Genomic DNA, 21,143 nt, shown 5'->3' with positions numbered 1-21,143 from the left:
ATGAGGCCTCACCAATGCCGAATAGAGGGGAACGATCACATCCCTTAATCTGCTGGCAATACCCCTACTTATACACCCCAAAATGCCATTGGCCTTCTTGGCAACAAGGGCACACTGTTGACTCATATCCAGCTTCTCATCCACTGTCACCCTGAGGTCCTTCTCTGCAGAACTGCTGCCGAGCCATTCTGTCCCTAGTCTGTAGTGGTGCATTGGATTCTTGCGTCCTAAGTGCAGGACTCTGCACTTGTCGCTTTTGAACCTCATCAGATTTCTTTTGGCCCAATCCTCCAATTTGTCTAGGTCCCTCTGTATCCTATCCCTACCCTCCAGTGTATCTATCACTCCTCCCAGTTTAGTGTCATCCGCAAACTTCCTGAGGGTGCAATCCACACCATCCTCCAGATCATTAATGAAGATATTGAAGAAAACCGGCCTGAGAACCGACCCTTGGGGCACTCCACTTCATACCGGCTGCCAACTAGACATGGAGCCATTGATTACTACCCGTTGAGCACGATAATCTAGCCAACTTTCTACCCACCTTGTAGTGCATCCATCCAGCCCATACCTCTTTAACTTGGTGACAAGAATACTGTGGGAGACCATTTCAAAAGCATTGCTAAAGTCAAGGAATAACACGTCCACTGCTTTCCCTCATCCACAGAACCAGTTATCTCATCATAGAAGACAGTTAGATTAGTCAGGCATGACTTGCCCTTGGTGAATCCATGCTGACTGTTCCTGATCACTTTCCTCTCCTCTAAGTGCTTCAGAATTGATTCCTTGAGGACATGCTCCATGATTTTTTCCGGGGACTGAGGTGAGGCTGACTGGCCTGTAGTTCCCAGGATCCTCCTTCTTCCCTTTTTTAAAGATTGGCACTACATTAGCCTTTTTCCAGTCTTCCGGGACTTCCCCTGATTGCAATGAGTTTTCAAAGATAAGGTCTAAGCAATGACTTACTCTCAACCTGGGATACTTAAAAGAGGAGCCCCCTTTGTGGGGTCACATTAATTTAATCTTCTCCAACACACAGGCTGTCCGACCCTCCAGCCTCATCTTCCTCCTTTACTCAGGAACCCCCACACCCCTGCATCCTACTTGCTGGGGTCAGCGTTTTTCCAGACTTGCCCCTTCTTCCCCTTTTTCTTCTGAAGCCTTGCTCCCCGCCCCATCTCTTCCACTAAGTCCTGCCCCCTGCTCCTCCACTTTCCTTGACTCTCTGCCTCCCAGCCAGGCCAGAGTCGGGCTATGGTAAAAGCTGCTACCAGAACTCAGGCTGCTGTTTCAATCCCTGAACTGTCCACCTTCCCTGGGTTTCACATCCTGGGTGGGTAAAATGTGGAGAGTCTCTGGCTCCTCAAGGTGTTGTGGCTCTCTGGGTAGCTCTTACCACATCCTGGCTCTGGGCTGTAGCCTGGGGATGGGGAAGAGTCTCGGGTAAAGGGGAGTAGTAGGGGTGGGACCTTGGGGGAAGAGATAGGGCAGAGAGAGGGGCCTTAGGGTAAAAGGAACCAGGATGGAGCAGGTGGCTGTGGCTGTCACTTGTGTTTTTTGTCTACTGTGTGTCCAGTGCTGGAGATGGGGGATGAAATCACTCTTCACTTGACAAACGCCCTGATTATCCTCGCACGAAGATGTTTGCTTTTCACGCTATACACGATTGGATTCATCAGGGGCGGGACCAGCAGGTAGACATATCCCAGGAGAATCTGAAGCAAGTGAGAAGAGCCATTCCCGAATCTGTGTGTCACAGCCAGGCCGATGTTTGGTGTGTAGAAGAGCAGGACGGCGCAGAGGTGGGAGACGCAGGTGTTCAGGGCCCTGAGGCACTCTGTGTGGGATGCGATGCTCAGCACTGTTTTGAGGATCATCATGTAAGAGAGGAAGATGAGCAAAGAGTCCAATCCAAACGTGAAGAGAGTAGTAAACAAGCCATAGATGTAGTTGATTGTGATATCCGAACAAGCCAACTTCATGACATCCTGGTGCAGGCAGTAGGAATGGGAGAGGACGTTGGCTCGACAGTATCAGAACTGTTTCAGGAGAATAGGCAATGGCAATGCTACAGCCACCCCTCTTAGCACAAACACCAACCCCATCTTGGCTATTTTTGGTGGAGTTAAGATGGAAGCATATCTCAGTGGGTTACAGATTGCGATGAAACGGTCAAAGGCCATCAGTAACAGCATGGAGGATTCAATTTTTGCAAGTGAGTGGATGAAGAACAGCTGAGCAAAACAGGCATTGAGGCTGATCTCACTAGAGTTAAACAAGAATATGCTCAGTATCGTCGGTATGGTGGCTATCAATAAGCCAAAATCTGTGACAGCCAACATGGAAAGGAAAATGTACATGGGCTCATGAAGGTTTGGATCTGTTTTTATAATGAACAGAATGACTGAATTTCCTACTATTGAGATAACATATCTAAAGCAGAAAGGAATAGAGATCCAGAGATGGAGGTATTCCTGTCCAGCTATGCCAGTGAGAAAGAACACGACAGATTTGAATTTGGTGTCATTGACAGCTGACGTAATGTTGTGGGTAGGTCCAAGGAGTTTTGAGCTTTCCTTCCTGAAAGGAAAAAAGAACAGGAGACTTGATAATATTTAACTAGACTTCATTGTGCTCTCAATGTAAGTTTAGAGACTCTTAGGAGCTCAAGGAAGATCAGAAAAAACATTGTTTTGGATTTACATCACCGATAGGAAGATAGGCACTGCAAAACTGGATCAGACCTGAAGTCCATCTAGCTTAGTATCCAGTAGCCAGTTCCAGATGCTTCAGAGGAAGGTGGAAGAAACCTTGCAATAGGCAGCTATGAGATAACCTGCTCCTAGGGAAAGTTTCCCCCTGAAACACATTAGTTAGACATATTTTGTGGTGTAAATCTGGAAAGTTTAAGATCCTTCCAAGACTCTTTTAACACTATCCTCACTACTGTATTTTGATTTTTTGGTTACCCATATAGACATCCAGTCCCTTTTTGAATCCTACTATACTCTTGGCCCCATTGATATCTTGTGGCTGGGAGTTCCACAGCCTGATTCAGCAACGTGTGATTTTACAGTGTGACTTTCCCACAGACACCCTTTCTGGCCCTCCACCTTTGAGTGTGGCCCATGGTATCATGATATCTGTGTAAACAGAAGGCAATTGCATGGTGAGAACAGTCATTGAATTTATTTATTTATTTATTTATTTATTTGTCCTGCACTGATGGCCTCACTATCTGTATATTTTTTTTATTTTCTCCACTGCTGAGTGTTCAAATTATGCCACTGCCTCTTTAATAATCTCCTGAGGTCTTTTCCAATCCTACTCTTCTGATTCTATGATTCTACACTTCTGAAATACTTTCTAAAGCAAAAGCAATTAAGCAGTAAAATTGCCACTGCTCCTTCCTGTAGAGATTCCAACAACTCTGCTGCAGGCTTTCGATATACATGCATGTCTGAAAGTTTAGTTTGTAATATTTGTATTACAATGAAAAGTTGTGGCATAACATTTAGATGTCTGTACTTTCATACACACATGTGAACCCATTCTTTCCCATCAGAGATGATTTTGCAGGTTAGAGAGGAGCTTAAAAGTAGCGTCTCTTATCTGGATTTCTTCAGAATCTGAAAAGATCTCAGATCTCAGCCCTCATTCAGTCCCTTATCAGCAAACAAAAGTCTAGTAGCTCCCTGTCCCTGGGTTAATAGCTGACTGGTTCTCCTCAGGTTCTGTTCTGTCAGTCTGTAGCCTGTGTCCGGCGTGGTAACAGGCATTGGGGTCAGGATAGAGAAGATTCACTCCCTGAGCTCTCACTCTCTAGTACACAAAAAGAAAAGGAGGACTTATGGCACCTTAGAGACAAACAAATTTATTTGAGCATAAGCTTTTGTGAGCTATGCTCAAATAAATTGGTTCGTCTCTAAGGTGCCACAAGTCCTCCTTTTCTTTTTGCGGATACAGACTAATACGGCTGCTACTCTGAAACCTCTAGTACACAGTGACCCCAGCACCTATTATTCAGGCATGATGAGGGTTTGCAGGAAGTGATTTCAAAGTCAAATGCATGAGTATTCATGGAAATGGAACTTCATTTCCCACAGGAAAGTAGTCCATTGCTCTCTCTGTCTCTCAGACTGCCTATGTCCTCTATTCATAAAATATCTAGCACACTGAAACAGCATTGTGACAGGCATGGAGCTGCACTGCTATAATGAATGTGCATGTTAAACCCAGTTCTTGGGATGTTTACTGCATAGTGACAGGGGTGAACTATTGGGATGTTCATGTTATGGCTACATTCAGTGAAACCAGTATGGCTCTTCTGAGTTTAATAGCAGGCTGCTGAAAAACAAGCAGGAAGGGAAGCAATAGTTCAAGGAAAGCCATTGCTCAGTAACCACCTCAATGAGGTTGAGAGACAGCACCAGAGCTACAAGCTAGCAGAGCCTATTTCTGGGCTCCAGCCACGTTACTGGATTCAGAAGTCTGTGAAGCTCTTCAGACGGACAGTCATGGACACGGCTGGGGAAGCCTGCAGGCCCTCGGCCTGCCTGAGTCCCGGTCAGAGTGGGAGGACTTGGGGTCAGGAAGTGTACTGTTGTTGAAAACCCTCTTTTTTGCCCTTGTTACTCTTTATTCCTACTGGTTAGACTAAACAGTAGTTTGGTTCAAGAAGGCTGGCTGGTCACTCGTCTCACCACCACTCACAGTGTTCCAAAGGGAAGAACCATTGGTGTCGAGCCCACGCAGACCTGAGGGGCCAAGCAGAGTTGGTCTGCAGTGTCCTGTAGCCCAGGGCGCAGTCTGAGGGTGGGAGGATCACAGGATTCCAACCTAGGAGAGGGCAGATTCTGAGGTCTGACATCTGGCTCTTGGAGACCAGAAAAGGGCAGAGATGCCAGTAACTTTGAGCGGTATCCAAAGGGCACAAGTGCTGGAGACCTCAGCCAGTCAGGAAATAGAAATATGCCCTACTGGACCTGTGACCACAGAGTAACACAGCTCTGAATTCCTGTGGTTACAGTCGAGCAAGAAAATAAAACCTTTGAAAATGCATTTACTGATTAAATTTTCAGGAATAAATAAACCTGAGGCGATTTGGGAACTAGTCACTGACATTCCATGGGGTATCGTCTCTTTCAGTGCCTGGCAGTATTGGGGCCAGAGCACACGGCACCTCTAGACATGGTAGCCCTTGAGAAATCCTGACGTGGGGCATTGGGGTTTTAACGCTCGGAGATTGCTCACATTGAATGTGAGATTTTTGTGCAGCTTCAGCAGCCCCATGGAGCGTGGGCACATGCAGAGGAGGGGTTCCCAAGCGAGCTAGCATTGCCCTCCCTCCAGCCCCATCACTGAGCCACCCAGAAAAGCCCAGCAGAGAACCCTCTGCCGCTGCGCAGAACATCTTCCCATGGAAACAGCTTCCAGCCTTTACACATCACTTCACATTTCAAAGATAGTGAAACCTGCCAACGTACCCAGTTCCTGCTCGGCGTGGAGCTGCTGACACCAGAGGTCTTCACCCAAAAGGAGAAGGAGTCATCTTAGAGATTGCACAGGCAGCAGGCAGTATCTGTTCAGACGGGGAGGCAGGTGTCTTTATGAAGCCTGCTGGCACATTCCCCTGGGGGCCACTTGGCCTCCAGGGAAGCTCAGATGCTTGGCTTTGGGTGCAACAGCTTTAACCCCAGACAGACAATGGCAAACTGCAGGAGGCCAAATCACAGAGGATGTGTGGTGATCCTACCTAACTAGGCCACAGCGCAAGCCCTGCTACAGCCTGTATTTCTGGAATCCAGGCTTGTCATCACTGTTTGTATGGTTCTGATTAGTCACATGGCTACCTTGGGAATGGCCGAGTCATAACGACAATGCTGTCACAGTTGTGATCTTGCTGAAAGAAAATAAAATAGAATAATAATAATTATATTATACCCCCCAGCAGCCCCCCTTCCTGCATTACAAATCCAGGGTGCAGGCCAGGGAAGGAGGATTCCACAATATTTCCTGGGATCATTATGGTGTGGGAGGGATCCCTTCCCTTCTCCATGAGGAATGAAAAAGGGGACGCAGGAACCTGGGATCCCCAAAGTTTGGCACAGAGCTCAGTGATCCACTGGTAGCTAGACCACCCCACCCACAATCTCTGGGCCTCCACAACTGCTCTAGGACCCTCTCCAGCTCCCTGCTACCACAGGCTCATCAGAGATGTGCTACCAGGGCCTGTCACAGTAGCCACTGCCCACAGCATCTGCTGAACAGGGTGGCGGGTGCTGCACAGAGATGGGAGGGCTGGTTAGAGTAGCTGATGGGCACAATGCCCCAGCCACAGACTGGTCGGGAGGTTTCAACCTTTCCATACCCAGAGTGCAGCCAGAGACTCGGTCAGTGCAACCTTCATTACCATGATGAGGGAGAGGCGATCAAAAGCCTCCACTTTCTCTTGGGGATCCAGGCAGCTGCAGCTGGGCAGCATCCTGGCAGCTGAGCTTTCAGAGAACAATGATCCATTTTTTATGAAAACTAACCCACAAAAATGGGTGAAAAGGAAACATTTCATTTGAGTCAAAATTTTTCATGGGGGGGGGGGGAGGGGGACAGGACTCTCTTGTTTTCCAGCCCAACTCAAGCTCCACCCATGAGCCCAGCTCCCTCATGCTACAGGACCACACCCGTAGGTGGCAGCACTCATCCCCCATTGGCCTCCCATGCAGAGCACCCGCTTAGGGTGACCATATTTCCCAAGGAGAAACTGGAGACCCCCAGTTTCTCTCCCCATACGAGACTGTTGACCGTCGCTGGAACCCTACAGGGGCCCACTTAGGTCTCAAGAGGATGTCACTTTGGCTGGAATGCTAAACACCCTCCCCCGCTCCTCTGCCTCACCCTTTTTGGGGCTGGCATCTTCCGTCACCTCCCCAGAACGTTCTTCCATTCCCCACTTCCCCACTTTTCTCACAGAAGTGGGAATTAGTCCTGTTTCCTCCTCCCAACTGATAAAGTCAGCAAGAGCAACCGGGACAAATGGCTCATTTGGGGTGTGTGTGGGGGAAATAAAAAGATGAGGGAGGCTGAGAGAGGGCTTAAAAAAGGAATTGCCCTGGCCAAAACAGGAAGTATGGTCCCCCTACCATGGACATCTGTTTGGACGGCTACAACAGCCCTACAACAGAGGGATCCCCGTGGAAAAGGCTTCTCTGCACCAGCCCATCTATCAGAGGAACAATTTAAGAACAGAAGAATGGCCATATGGATTCAGACCAATGTCCATCTAGCCCAGTGTCCTGTCTTCTGATAGTGGCCAGTGCAGTTGGCTCAGATGGAAGGAACAGAACAGGACAATTATTAAGTGACCCATCCTCCCTTATCTCCTCCTATCCTCTGGCAGTCAGAGTTTTAGAGACACTCACAGCATGGGGCTGCATCCCTGACCCTCTTAGCTAAGAGCCATTGATGGACCTATCCTCCATGAACTTATATAATTGTTTTTTGGACCCAGTTAAGAATTGTATTGAGTGGAATGTTATCTTGGATGCAACTCGAACAAGTTGCTCCTCTAAATCCTGATAAGCACTCAACAAAGATATATACTGGCCAAGAAGAATCAGGATTGTCGCTCTAAAACTGGCATATATGGTCTCTTTACCCTCTTAACTAGGTCCTTTCCTCTCTTGGGGGGAGTCTCATCATTGTCCCACTCTTCCAGCTGGAAACAACGCCTCATCTATGCTAAAAGTTTATCGCCAAGCAGGTTCAATTGGACAGCACAATCCCTTCCCTTTAGGGGGCTTTGTGACCAGCACTGCATAGTCCAACCCAGCCTCCTTCAAAGTAGAAGGTTTATTGTCAAATAGCACAAAGCATTAGAGAAAATGGTTTTAAAATAACAGGCAGCTGTCACACATCTACACTCATCCATCTCATGTCTCACTACCAACTGAGTTAGACAGGGTTTGCTCTGTAGATAGAGGAACAGAGCTGGCCCATCTTATGTTCTTTTGGAAAGCCAAGGAGCTCTTGGGACACAGCTTAGTTACCCTGTGTCTATGAGAGCATCTTCCCATCTTTTGGCCATTTTCTTGTGGAAGCAGCCTTTGCTGAAACCTGTGTGAGCCTGGGCCCAGTCACCACAGTGCTCAGCCATGTCCATGTTACAGAGCTGAGGTGTGAAACTGACTTTTGCCCCGAGACTGCTTTCTCTCAGCCAGACATCTAAGATGAAGCCCCAGTGACCCTTGCTCCACTGTTTGGCAGTTAGACCCATTGAGATTCAACGGGTTGCAAATACTGACCGGGTGACTGTGCTGAAACTCCTGGTATCCCTGTGACACTCCATCACTCCCCTCAGAAATCCACTACCTACCCTTCACTCTCACCCCCGAGCACCCCCAAATGTGTCGCAGACACTAAGGTGCTGGAATCATGGGGCTTCCCAGAGGCCAGCTGTCACAGGAGGCTGTTGTAAGAAGCCTTTTATCAACAAATGTCAGAGGTGATGCTCTGTGGAACCCTGACACCGCCCTGATCTTAGGGTCTCAGAGTGTCTGAGCACCTGGAATGTCTCGCCACTGCTGTGAGGCAGGGCAGGGCTCTTATCCACCTGTGCAGAGGCTGAGAGGCAGCCAATGGCTTGGCCATGGTGACACATGGCAAGGGAAGCAAACCCAGCAGTCCTGAGTCACAGAGCAGTGTCTGGAGCACAGAACCAGACTTCCAGTCACCAGAGTGGTGACAGGCCTGGCTGGATTCTCTGCTATACCAGCAGATCTCCCCTCTGCGCTGTCGAGATTGAGGATGGTAAGGAGAGGTTTGATTCACTGGCCTGTTCTCACCCTACTGCAGTGGAGTTTAGGGCAGCCTGGGGGCTGGGCTGGCATGCTGTAGCAATGCGGCCTCTGACGGGACACCTCTGAAAGTATCAATTCAGGACAAATTGCTTGGAGCAGGGCAGTCACAGCCCAAGGCTGTGGGTCCTTCACAACTAAGGCACACCAAACCAGGCAAACACAGAGAACTTCGGTTTTACCCCACTCGCTAAGCAGAAATCATTTAAGCAATTCCCTCAGACACTCCAGTTTGCCAGAATCACCACTAGCATCACTGCTTATGGAAATGAATGGTTATGAAAACCAACACCCCAGTGAAAGGAAAAAGGGTCTCCTGATCCCAAAGGACCAAACCCCAGACCCAGGTCAATATACAAGTCAGATCTTACCCACAAATTATACTGTTGCCAATCTTTTAGAATCTAAAACCTAACGGTTTATTCATAAAAGAGAGAAATATAGATGAGAGCTAAAATTGGTCAAAGTAATCAATTACATACAGCAATGGCAAAGTTCTTGGTTCAGGCTTGCAGCAGTGATGGAATAAACTGCAGGCTCAAATCAAGTCTCTGGAGTCCATCCACAGCTTGGGTGGGTCATTCAGGCCATTATTAAGAGCTTCAGTGTAGCAAAGTTCCTCCAGGGGTAAGGAGCAGGATTGAAGACAAAATGGAGAAGATGCAGCTGCCTTTTATAGTCTCTGATTCCAAACACAAGCTTCCCAGCACACGGCATGGTAAAACCAGTTCTGTCCATAGGCATGTCCCTGCCTTCCTCGCTGAGTCACAAAGTGTATCTGCCTTCTCTCAAAGGGTCAACTGTATAGCTGATGATTGGCCATCAAGCAGGCTAGGTACTGCTAATGCCAAATTGTCTGGGGTGTCACCCAGAAGTATAGCGCAAGTTTGGAATACAGACAGCATAGAACCAATACTTATAACTTTAAGTACAACAACAATACATGCATACAGACAGCATGATCATCCCCAGCAAATCATAACCTTTCCATAGACACCTTACACAACAAGCTTTACAATATTTGGTGCCACCATAGGACCTTGGTTGCAACAATGATCAATACGGTCACAGTTCATGTCAATAACTTCACACATACTCCCATTGGTAACAGCTTCTTAGAGCACAGCACACTCTGGCTAAGTCGCTGAGCACAGATGCCACCTCAGGGTGCCTCGTTCAGGCCTGAGGTGGCCCTGCAGGCACGCTGACCCTCCCTCTGAGATTCTTGCAGTGGCTTACTCTCAGCCTGGGACACTTAAAAGAGGAGCCCCCTTTGTGGGGTCACATTAATTTAGTCTTCTCCAAAACACAGGCTCTCCGATCCTCCGGCCCCATCTTCCTCCTTTACTCAGGAACATCCCCACCATCTTGCTTGCTGGGGTGACATTTGTTTCAGACTTGCCACATCCCCTACTCCCCTTTTTCCCCTGAAGCCCCACCCTGTATCCCATCTCTTCCCACTAAGCCCTGCCTCCTGCTTCTCCACTTTCCCCGATGCTCCGCCTTACATGCAGGCCTGAGTCAGGCCATGGTAAGAGCTGCTCCGGGAGCACTGGCTGCTGTGAGGAACTCCAGACTGTTCACTTTCCCCGACTTGTACATCCTTGGGGGTAAAATGTGGGGAGTCTGGGGCACCTCACAGTGGCTGTGGCTGTCTGGGCAGCTCTTACCATGGCCCAGCTCTGGCTTGCAGCCAGAAGAGAGAGCAAAGTCTCAGTTAAAGGAGAATAGTACGGGTGGGGCCTTGGGGGAAGAGATGAGGCAAAGAGAGGAGCCTCAGGGAAATAGGACCCAGGATGGAATAGGTGGCCATTGCCGTCACTCATGTTTTTTCTCTCTTCTTTCACACATGCTGGAGCTGGGTGAAGAACTGACCTTTCATTTGACGAAGGCCCTGATTATCCTCACACGAAGATGTCTGCTTTTCACGCTATACACGATTGGGCTTATCAGGGGCAGGACCAGCAGGTCGACGTATTCCAGGAGAATCCTAAGTAAGTGAGAAGAGCTATTCCCAAATCTGTGTATCACAGCCAGGCTAATGTCTGGTATATAGAAGAGCAGGACGGCGCAGATGTGGGAGAAGCAGGTGTTCAGGGCCCTGAGGCACTCCGTGTGGGATGCGATGCTCAGCACTGTTTTGAGGATCATCACATGAGAGAAGAAGATGAGCAGCGAGTCCAACCCCAATGTGAAAACTGTAGTAAACATGCCGTAGATGGTGTTGACTGTGATATCCGAACAAGCCAACTTCATGACATCCTGGTGCAGGCAGTAGGAATGCGAGAGGACGTTGGCTCGACAGTATTGGAACCTTTTCAGGAGAAAGGGGAATGGTGAAGCTACAGCCACCCCTCTTACCACAAACACCAACCCCATGTTGGCTATTCTCGGTGGAGTTAAAATGGAAGCATATCTCAGTGGGTTACAGATGGCAACAAAGCGGTCAAAGGCCATGAACAAGAGTACAGAAAATTCAATTTTTGCAAGAAAGTGGATGAAGAACAGCTGGGCAAAACAGGCATTAAGGCTGATCTCCCTAGAGTTAAACAAGTATATGCCCAGGATTGTCGGTGTGGTGGATATCGATAAGCCAAGGTCTGAGACGGCCAACATGGAAAGGAAAATATACATGGGCTCATGGAGGCTTGGATCTGTTTTTATAATGAACAGAATTACTGAATTTCCTACTATCGAAATAGCGTACATTGAGCTGAAGGGGATAGAGATCCAGATATGGACGTCTTCCTGCCCAGGTATCCCAGTGAGAAGGAACACTGCAGAGTTGAATACGGTGTCATTCGCAGCTGACATAATGGACTGGGCCATTCCAAAGAGTTTTGAGATTTACTTCCTAAAAGATAAAAGAACAGGAGACTAGATGATATTTAATGAGACATTTTTCTGCTCTCTGTGCCACTTGAGAGACTTTCAGGAGCTTAAGGAAGATCAACAAATACATATCGTTGGATTTGCAGCACCAATTGGAAGATAGGCACTGCCAGAGTGGATCAGACCCGCACTTCATCTAGCCCAGTATCCAGTGACCAGTTCCAGATGATACAGAGGAAAGTGGAAGAAGCCCTGCAATAGGCAGCTATGAGATAACCTGCTCCCAGGAAAAGTGTCCCCCTGACACCAACTACTTAGACATATTTTGTGATGTAAATCTGGAAGGTTTAGAGCTCTTCCAAGACTTTAAAAAACAAATCCTCATGACTGTAATTGGATTTTCTGGTTACCCATATTAACCTCCAGTCCCTCTTTGAATCATACTTAGCCCTTGGCCCCATTCGTATCTTGTGGCTTTGAGTTCCACAGCCTACTTGAGCACTGTGTGATTGTACAGTTGCGACCTTCCTAAAGACACCCTTTCTGGCCCTCCACTTCTGAGTGTGACCCGTTGTATCATATGTATCAGATGGTAAAGACATGGCAAGTGCAGTGAAAAGAGTCATTCTATAGAGCTGAAAACAGTCATTCTATTTAGCTGTCCTGCATTGAAGCTACGTATAAACAGGTTTTATTGCCTCTGTAGAGGTTATGATCTACTGAATCTATTAATCCTGTTTGTATGCATGTCTCATTTCTGTATTTGAAATTATGAATATTGGCTGCATACTTGTTTAATTCTGAGTAGGTTTCAGTGAAGCAGTTGGTCAGCTTCGTGAGAAAAGACTATTCTCAGTAAGTGCCCGATCAAGAAGCCCTTATGCCAACAATGAACTAGGAGATGCCGATCCACATCTGGGCTTTCCCAGGAATGTGGCTTGGCTGATACGGAACTCAGTCATGCGTGGACATGTGACTTGCCCGGGGGACCCCCAAACTCCATTTTGCAGCTGGACTTTGTCTAGGGGAGTGGAGGGGGTCTCCACCCACAAGATGTTCTGTCTGTTACTACTTGGAACCTCTTAAATCCTACTTTCTGTATTTAATACAATCACTTTTTACTTTTTAATTGACCCAGAGTATGTATTAATACCTGGGCAGGGAGGCAAACAGCTTTGAATACCTCTCTATCAGTGTTATAGAGGGTGAACCAACTGATGAGTGGTTACCCTTCCCTTCATAAATATAAAGGAAAGGGTAACCACCTTTCTGTATACAGTGCTACGAAATCCCTCCTGGCCAGAAGCAAAGTCCTTTTACCTGTAAAAGGTTAAGAAGCTCAGGTAACCCGGCTGGCACCTGACCCAAAATGACCAATGAGGGGACAAGATACTTTCAAACCTGGAAGGGGGGGAAAGGCTTTTGTCTGTCTGTGTGATACCTTTGCCGGGAACAGATCAAGGATGCAAGCCTTCCAACTCCTGTAAAGTTAGTAAGTAATCTAGCTAGAAAATGAGCTAGGTTTTCTTTGTTTTGCCTTGTGAAATTCGCTGTGCTGGAGGGAATGTGTATTCCTGTTTTTGTGTCTTTTTGTAAACTAAGGTTTTGCCTAGAGGGATTCTCTGTGTTTTGAATCTAATTAGCCTGTATGGAATATACCATCCTGATTTTACAGAGGTGATTCCTTTACTTCTATTAAAAGTCTTCTTGTAAGAAAACTGGATACTTTTTCATTGTTCTAAGATCCAAGAGTTTGGGTCTGTGGTCACCTATGCAAGTTGGTGAGGATTTTACCAAACCTTTCCCACGAAGTGAGGTGCAAGGGTTGGGAGGATTTGGGGGGGAAAGACGTGTCCAAACTACATTTCCCAGTAAGCCCAGTTAAAGTTTGGTGGTGGCAGTGGAAATCCAGGGGCAAAGGATAAAATTAATTTGTACCTTGGGGAAGTTTTAACCTAAGCTTACACTAAACTCCATTTTGCTACCTGTGGGCAGTCAGAGTCATGGGATGGGGACTGTTTTCCAGCCACTGCTCCTCCTCTTGCCTCCCCATGCCCAGGGCAGATAGGGGGTCCATGGTTCCCCACGGTGGGCCAGGATTCCTGGGTGGCACTTAACACAGCCTAGCTCTATCTTTCAGGAAGACTAGGAGGAGGGCTCTCAAGGAGAAGAGGAGGAGCAGAGCATGAAGCCTTGTGGGGGGAAAGATGGAGCAAAGGCCTTAGAGGAAGAGGAGGAGGAGTGGGTGGAGCCTCAGGGGGGAGAAGAAGGGCAGGGGCAGGGTCACAGGGAGGCAAGGCTCCTTCATGTGTCTTGCTTTTACCTTTTGACTAGGTGGTCACCCAAAACTGCATGAGCTAGGAGCTAGCCGTGCCTTCCTGGGGGAGCTGAGATGCATTTCCACCACTTTCCAATCACCTGGGGAAGCACAAATCGGAGGAAGGGGAGAGAAACTGGGCCTGAGTCTCTTGGCAGGACTCGTGTGTGTCAGACCCTCACTCACACAAATAGTTCTGCTCTGCCTCTGTGGGAAGAGGGCTCAGTGGTTGTGCAGTGTGCAGAGCCATCAGTAGGGGAGGGGATGCATGAATGGCTTCTCCTGGGGCTCCTGTGTAAATCAAGTCTCTGACACCACTCAGAAACAAGAATCTGGCTGAAGGTGTCGCGGAAGGGTGGATGTCTCTGCCCAAGTAGTAGCCCCTGTCCACAGCTGGTGCAGCTCCATGAATCATGCAGCACCCAGAGCGCTCAGGAAGGGCCAGGACTGCAACAAGAGAAGAACTCTGCAGCTTTTGTCATGGCCCCTGGATGTTTAGGCAGAGACGGTACAGGGACAGGCCAGGTGTAACTGGAAACAACATGCATAAGCATTTGTGGACTACAGCCCATTTCATGCATAAGCATTTGTGGACTACAGCAGAGACGGTACAGGGACAGGCCAGGTGTAACTGGAAACAACATGCATAAGCATTTGTGGACTACAGCCCATTTCATGCATAAGCATTTGTGGACTACAGCCCATTTCATCAGATGCATAGAATGGAACATATAGTAAGATATAGATAGATATATACAAACAGATACGTTGGAAGTCACCATAGGACCTGTGAGAGGCTAATTAGTTAAGATGAGCTATTATCAGCAGGAGAAAAAAACTTTTTGTAGTGATAACCAAGATGGCCCATTTCGACAGTTGACAAGAAGGTGTAAGGATACTTAAGTTAAGGAAATTGATTCAATATGTGTAATGACCCAGCCACTCCCATCTCTATTCAAACTCAAGTTCATGGTATCTAGTTTGCACATTAATTCAAGGTCAGCAGTTTCTCGTTGGAGTCTGTTTTTCAAGCTTTTCTGTTGCAAAATTCCCACCCTTAAATCTTTTACTGAGTGGCCAGAGAGGTTGAAGTGTTCTCCTTCCGGTTTTTGAATGTTATGATTCCTGATGTCAGATTTGTGTCTGTTTGTCTCAGATGTAAGGGTCCAGGATGGAATAGATGGCTGTGGCCTGTGTTTTTTGACTCCCAGGTCACTAATATGGGAGCAGCGTGAGGAACTGACCCTTCAGTTGATGAACACCCTGATTATCCTTGCACGAAGTTGTTTGCTATTCACGCTGTACACGATGGGGTTCATTAGGGGTGGGACCAGCAGATAGAAGTAGCCCAGGACAAACTGAAGCAAGTGAGAAGAGCTATTCCCAAATCTGTGTATCACAGACAAGCCGATCTCTGGTAGGTAGAAGAGCAGGACAGCACAGAGGTGGGAAACGCAGGTGTTCAAAGCCCTGAGACACTCCGCATGGGACACGACATTCAGCACTGTTTTGAAGATCATCACATAAGAGAGGAAGATGAGCAACGAGTCCAACCCGAAAGTTAAGACTAGAATAGACAAGCCATAGACATTGTTGACTGTGATATCCGAACAAGCCAGGTTCATGACCTCCTGATGTACGCAGTAGAAATGGGAGAGAATATTAGTTCGACAGTATTGGAACCGTTTCAGCAGAAAAGGGAGTGGTAATACTAGGACTACACCTCTTAGCACACACAGCAGTCCCATTTTGGATAACCTCCATGGAGTTAAGATGGAGGCATATCTCAGTGGGTGACAGATTGCAATGAAGCGGTCAAAGGCCATCAACAAGAGGAAGGAGGATTCCATACATTGAAGCAAGTGGATGAAGAACAGCTGGGCAAAACAGGCATCAAGGCTGATCTCCCTAGAGTTGAACAAGAACATGCCCAGTATCGTCGGTATGGTAGATATTGATAAGCCAAGGTCTGTGATGGACAACATGGAAAGGAAAATATACATGGGCTCATGGAGGCTTGGATCTGTTTTTATAATGAACAGAATGACTGAATTTCCTACTATTGAAATAACATACATTAAGCAGAAGGGGATAGAGATCCAGAGATAGACATCTTCCTTTCCAGGTATTCCGGGGAGAAGGAAAATTGTAAATTGGAATTTGGTATGATTGACAGCTGACATAATGGACTGGGCAGGTTCAAGGAGTTTTCATCATTTGTTCCTGAAAAGTAAAAGAACAGGAGACTAGCTGATATTTAACTAGATATCTTTCTGCTCTGAGTGCAAGTCTAGAGACTCCCAGGAGTTCAAAAAAGATCAGCAAAAACATACTCTTGGATTTACCCAATTAATGGGAAGATAGGCTTTGCCAGACTGGATCAGACCTGAGTCCATCTAGTGCACTATCCAGTGGCCAGTTCCAGAAGCTTCAGAGGCAGGTGGAAGAAACCCTGCAATAGGGAGCTATGAGATGACGAGCACTCAGGGAAAGTTTCCCCCTGACACCCACAAGTTAGCCATATTTTGTGGTATAAATCAGGAGGGTTTAGAGCCCTTCCAAGCCTTTTCTAAAAAAAAATGCTCACTAATGAAATTGGATTTTCCAATTACCCCGAGAAGCATCCAGTCCCTCTTTGAATCCTGCATGCTTTGATCCCCAGTGATATCTTGTGGCTGGGAGTTCCGCAGCCTATTTGATAACTGTGATTTTACAGTTGTAACTTTCACACAGTCACCCTTTCTGGCCCTTCACTTCTGAGTGTGGCCCATTGTATCATGACACGTGCATAAACACATGGCAAGTGCATGGTGAAAGCGGTCGTTGTATTATCTGTCCTCCATTGAAGCTATTTGTAAATGTGTTTCATTGCCTCATTATATACATTCTTTTTCACTTTCTCTACTCCTGTCAAGGTTCCCATGCTACTCTGAACTCTAGGGTACAGATCTGGGGACCCACATGAAGGACCCCCGAACCTTTTTTCTACCAGCTTATGTTAAACGCTTCCCCAAGACACAAATCATTCCTTGTCCTTGGATGGGTGCTGCTGCCACCACCAAGTGAGTTAGAGAAAGATTCAGGAAAAGGATCACTTGGAGTTCCTGTTTCCTTAAAATATCCCCCCAAGTCCTTTCACCCCCTTTCCTGGGGAGCCTTGAGAATAATCTACCAACCAAATAGGTAAACCAGATTCTTCAAAAACAGAACATTATTATAAAGAAGTAAAAGAAGCACCTCTGTAAAATCAGGGTGGAAGGTAACTTTACAGGGTAATCAGATTCAAAACACAGAGGATTCCCCTCTTGGTCAAACTTTAAAGTTACAGAAAACAGGGATAAATCTCCCTCTAAGCATAGGGAAAATTCACAAGCTAAAAACAAAAGATAATCTAACATGCCTTGCCTTATTTACTAACTCTTTTTGCAATACTGAGACTCATTTTAAGATGATTTTAGGAGAAGCAGTTTTCTGACCTAATGCTTCTCTGCTTCCCCAGAGAACACACAACACAGACCACAAACAAAGCCTTCTTCCCCCCCCAACCCCGAATTGAAAATATCTTATTTCCCCATTGGTCCTTTTGCTCATCTTAACCCCTTACAGGTAAGGAGGAATTCTAGGCTACCCACAGCTGTATGTTTATGACAAATCCTCAGAGTCAAAATTCTGCCACTGCCTCTTTGTAGCACATGGGATCAATTCGCAGGGCCAGGTTCTGAATTCAGTAACAGTGACTTCAACTGCATCACTCCAGATATAAATGTATAAATTCGATCAGAACTGAACTCTGTTAACTCTCCCTTACCAAATGCTCTTGGTGATACACCCTGACTCTCAAGAATCCCTCCAAGAGAAATTGAAGTGCTTTGCCTGGTCAGCATTGACTGATTCCAGAGAATTCAATCATCCAACAAGTTTCTCTTCATCCTCACAGGAACTGCATCATCTCCCCGTGCAAGGATCTGTGGATATCAGGCAAGTTAAAAGATAAGACTGACAGTTACTTCAGCTGGGGGGAAGGGTTGGCTTCACAAATGGGTGAATAATGCAAACACTAGTTGTGCACTAATATCCAGCTGAGAGTGCAAGTTACTTCAGCCATGAGTGCGTAACAGCTGATGGGTGTAAATTATATACAACCTCTATTGTACTCCCCTTTGATGCACCTCGGCTCTGCTCTTTGCAGAAACACAGGCCAATGGTTCTGTTCTCTCAGGGCTGTATGGAAAGCCTTGCACAAGACTTGCAGAGTAAATGAATGCAGGACCTTAATGTATGTGTTAGAAACAGCTTCTTGTGAGTTACCAGGAGATAGTATCATACAATGGTTCACTGAACAAAACAATTAATAGCACAAACCTATTGCAACCAGGATGTGGAGTACTTCTGAAATAGTTTCTAAAACAAAGGCCATTAACTGTGTCATGGAAAATTAACTGCACTTTGTTTTAGGAATCAGAATTGCCTGAGGCTTTTTTTATTTTTTGCGAGCAGGAGAGTCAGCATAGCCCCACACAGGGTGGGAAGCTGCTCTGTTTTCCATACACTTTAACAGACTTATCCAGGGTTTTCGGTGGCATTTTCAAACAATACTCTTCTGCATGGGTACTTTTCCACAGACCCTTCCAACAATGCCTTGTAAGGACAAAATCATACATATTGCAGTGATAAGTAATGTTTCCAGTTTAAGCCAGTTTTGAGGGTAAATCATAGTCCAAGTGCGGTTAACAGTATTCCATGGGTTATAACAGACTTATTGCGGTTAGGGGAAATTTAAGTGGAAGTAGTTGGATAATCAGGGGCCTTCAGATACTCTTTTGCTGCCATATTCCCTGTTGGCCACCCACTAAGATGACCCTTTCCCATCCTTCTTAGCACTTACAATTATCCTGCAATAGGGGCATCACAAAAACTTATCAGATAATTTCTTCCACATCTGTTACCAGTGCTCGTTCCTATCGCGGTTCCAACAACTCTACTGCCAGCTTTGGCTAGAGATGCATGTTATGAAACTTTGGTTTGTAATATTTGTATTATGATGAAAAGTTTAGGCATTCCATTTGCATATCTGTACTTTAGTCCACTCCTGCCAACCCATTCTTTCCCCTCTGATCTGCTTTCAGAGATGATTTCTCAGGTTAGAGTGGGACTTAAAACCTAGTTTATGTCATCTGGATTTCTTCAGAACCTGAAAAAATGACAGCATCTCGGCCCTCATTCAGTCCCTTGGCAGCAAACAAATGTCTAGTCGCTCCTCTGTCCCTGGTTTAATAGCTGACTGGGTCTCCTCAGCTTCTGTTCTGTCAGTCTGTAGCCTGTCTCCGGAGTAGGAACAAGCATTGGGATTGCTATAGAAAATATTCATTCCCTGAGCTTTCACTCACTAGCACAAGGTAACCCCAGGACCTGTGATTCAGCCAGGATGAGAGCTTGCCGGACGTGGATTTCAAAGTCAAGTGTATGAGTATTCAGGGAAATGGAACCTCATTTCCCACAGGAAAGTAGCCTATTGTTCTCTGGCTGCCTGTGTTCTGTATTCATAAAATGCGGAGCATTGGGAACGGCACTGTGACATCTATGGAGCTGAGCTGCCATAATGAATGTGTGGGTTAAACCCAGTTCTGGGGATGTTTGCTGTAGAGCTGTATTGGGTTAAGTATTGGGATGTTTGTGCTCCACCTATATTAGGAGAAACTCGTCTGGCTCATCTTAGTTTAGCAGCAGGCTGCTAAAAAAGAAGCAGGAAGAGAAGCAACAGCTCAAGAAAAGCCATCACTCAGTGAGCACTTCAGGAAGGTTGAGAGACAACACGGGAGCTACAAGCTGGGACGAGCCTATTTCCAGGCTCCAGCCACATTACACAGCTTGTTTTGCCAGCACTGGGAGTCTGTCCAGAGGTGGGGCAGCTGTTGCTCAGAAGCTCTTCAGGCTGACAGGCACAGACACGGCTGGGGAAGTCTAAAGGCTCTCAGCCTGCCTGGGTCCCCAACAGAGTGGGAGGGCTTGGACTCAGAGACGTGTACAGACCATCGTTTGAAAAAACCTCTTATTCTCCCATGTTACACTTTCTTCCTTCTCTTCAGATCAAACAGTATTTGGGGGCAAGAAGGCTGGCTGGTCACTCCTCTCACCACTGGTCACAGACTCCCAGAGGGAAGAGCCACAGGTGCCAAATGCACTCAGACCTGCAGGGCCAGCCCGGTGGACCCGCAGTGTGTGGTAGCCCAGAGCCCAGCCTGAGAGTGGGAGGATCACGGGATTCCAGCCCAGGAGACGGAAAACTACAAGGTCTGATGTCTGGCACTCAGAGGCCAGAGAGGGGGTGGAGATGCCAGTATCCCTGCAGCTCTGAGGGGTATCTACAGGGCAGAAACATTGGAGCCCTCAGCCAGTCAGGTAAAAGATACATGCCATATCAGACCTCTTACTATAGAACAACGCAGCTCTCAATTCCTGCTTTCACAATCAAGCCAGAGAATAAAACCTTTGAAAATGCTTTTGCTGAATAAATTTCCAGCAGCAAATATACCTGAGACGATTTGTGAACTAGTCACTGATATTCCATGGGGTCTCATCTCGCTCAAACACTGGCAGGATTGGGCCCATAAGAACATAAAAACAAGAACGGCCATACTGGGTCAGACCAAAGGTCCATCTAGCCCAGTGTCCCGTCTTCTGACAGGGGCCAATGCCAGGTGCCCCAGAGGGAATGACCAGAACAGGGAATCACCAAGTGATCCATCCTCTGTCACTCATTCCCAGCTTCTGGCAAACAGAGGCCAGGGACACCATCCCTGCCCAACCTGCTAATAGCCATTGATGGACCTGTCCTCCATGAAATAATCGAGTTCTTTTTTGAACCCCGTTATAGCCCAGAGCACACGGCACCTCTAGAAACATGACCCCTTGAAAAATCCGGACTTGGAGCATCAGGATTTTAACAGTCCGAGCTCACTTTGAATGTCAGATTTCTGTGTAGCTTGAACAAGCCACCACCCAGCATGGGCAGATGTGGGGGAGGGCTTCCTAAGCTACCTAGCGCTGCCTGTCCTCCAGCCCCGTCACTGAGTGACCCCGACAGCCTGTCTGAGTCCTCTGCCGCTGCACAGAACACCTGCCAATGGAAACAGCTTCCAGCC

At 47.0% G+C, this 21,143-nt stretch overlaps 2 protein-coding genes and 1 pseudogene across 2 annotated transcripts; all 3 read right to left on the bottom strand.

Moving 5' to 3' along the window:
- Positions 1–1,604: 1,604 nt before the first annotated feature.
- LOC125631721 (olfactory receptor 51G2-like) lies at positions 1,605–8,158 on the bottom strand (annotated as a pseudogene).
- A 2,572-nt stretch (positions 8,159–10,730) lies between these two features.
- On the bottom strand, positions 10,731–11,666 carry LOC125642536 (olfactory receptor 51G2-like). Its single transcript, XM_048864132.2, has one exon. It carries the CDS (start codon positions 11,664–11,666, stop codon positions 10,731–10,733), a length of 936 nt encoding a protein of 311 aa, XP_048720089.2.
- Positions 11,667–15,248: 3,582 nt separating this feature from the next.
- LOC125631669 (olfactory receptor 51G2-like) lies at positions 15,249–16,184 on the bottom strand. The gene has a single exon (XM_048838712.2). It carries the CDS (start codon positions 16,182–16,184, stop codon positions 15,249–15,251), a length of 936 nt encoding a protein of 311 aa, XP_048694669.2.
- Positions 16,185–21,143: the final 4,959 nt, after the last annotated feature.

This window comes from Caretta caretta, chromosome 1 (assembly GCF_965140235.1).
Source record: "Caretta caretta isolate rCarCar2 chromosome 1, rCarCar1.hap1, whole genome shotgun sequence".
Lineage (NCBI taxonomy): Eukaryota > Metazoa > Chordata > Testudines > Cheloniidae > Caretta > Caretta caretta.
This window is presented reverse-complemented; position numbering and strand designations above follow the sequence as displayed.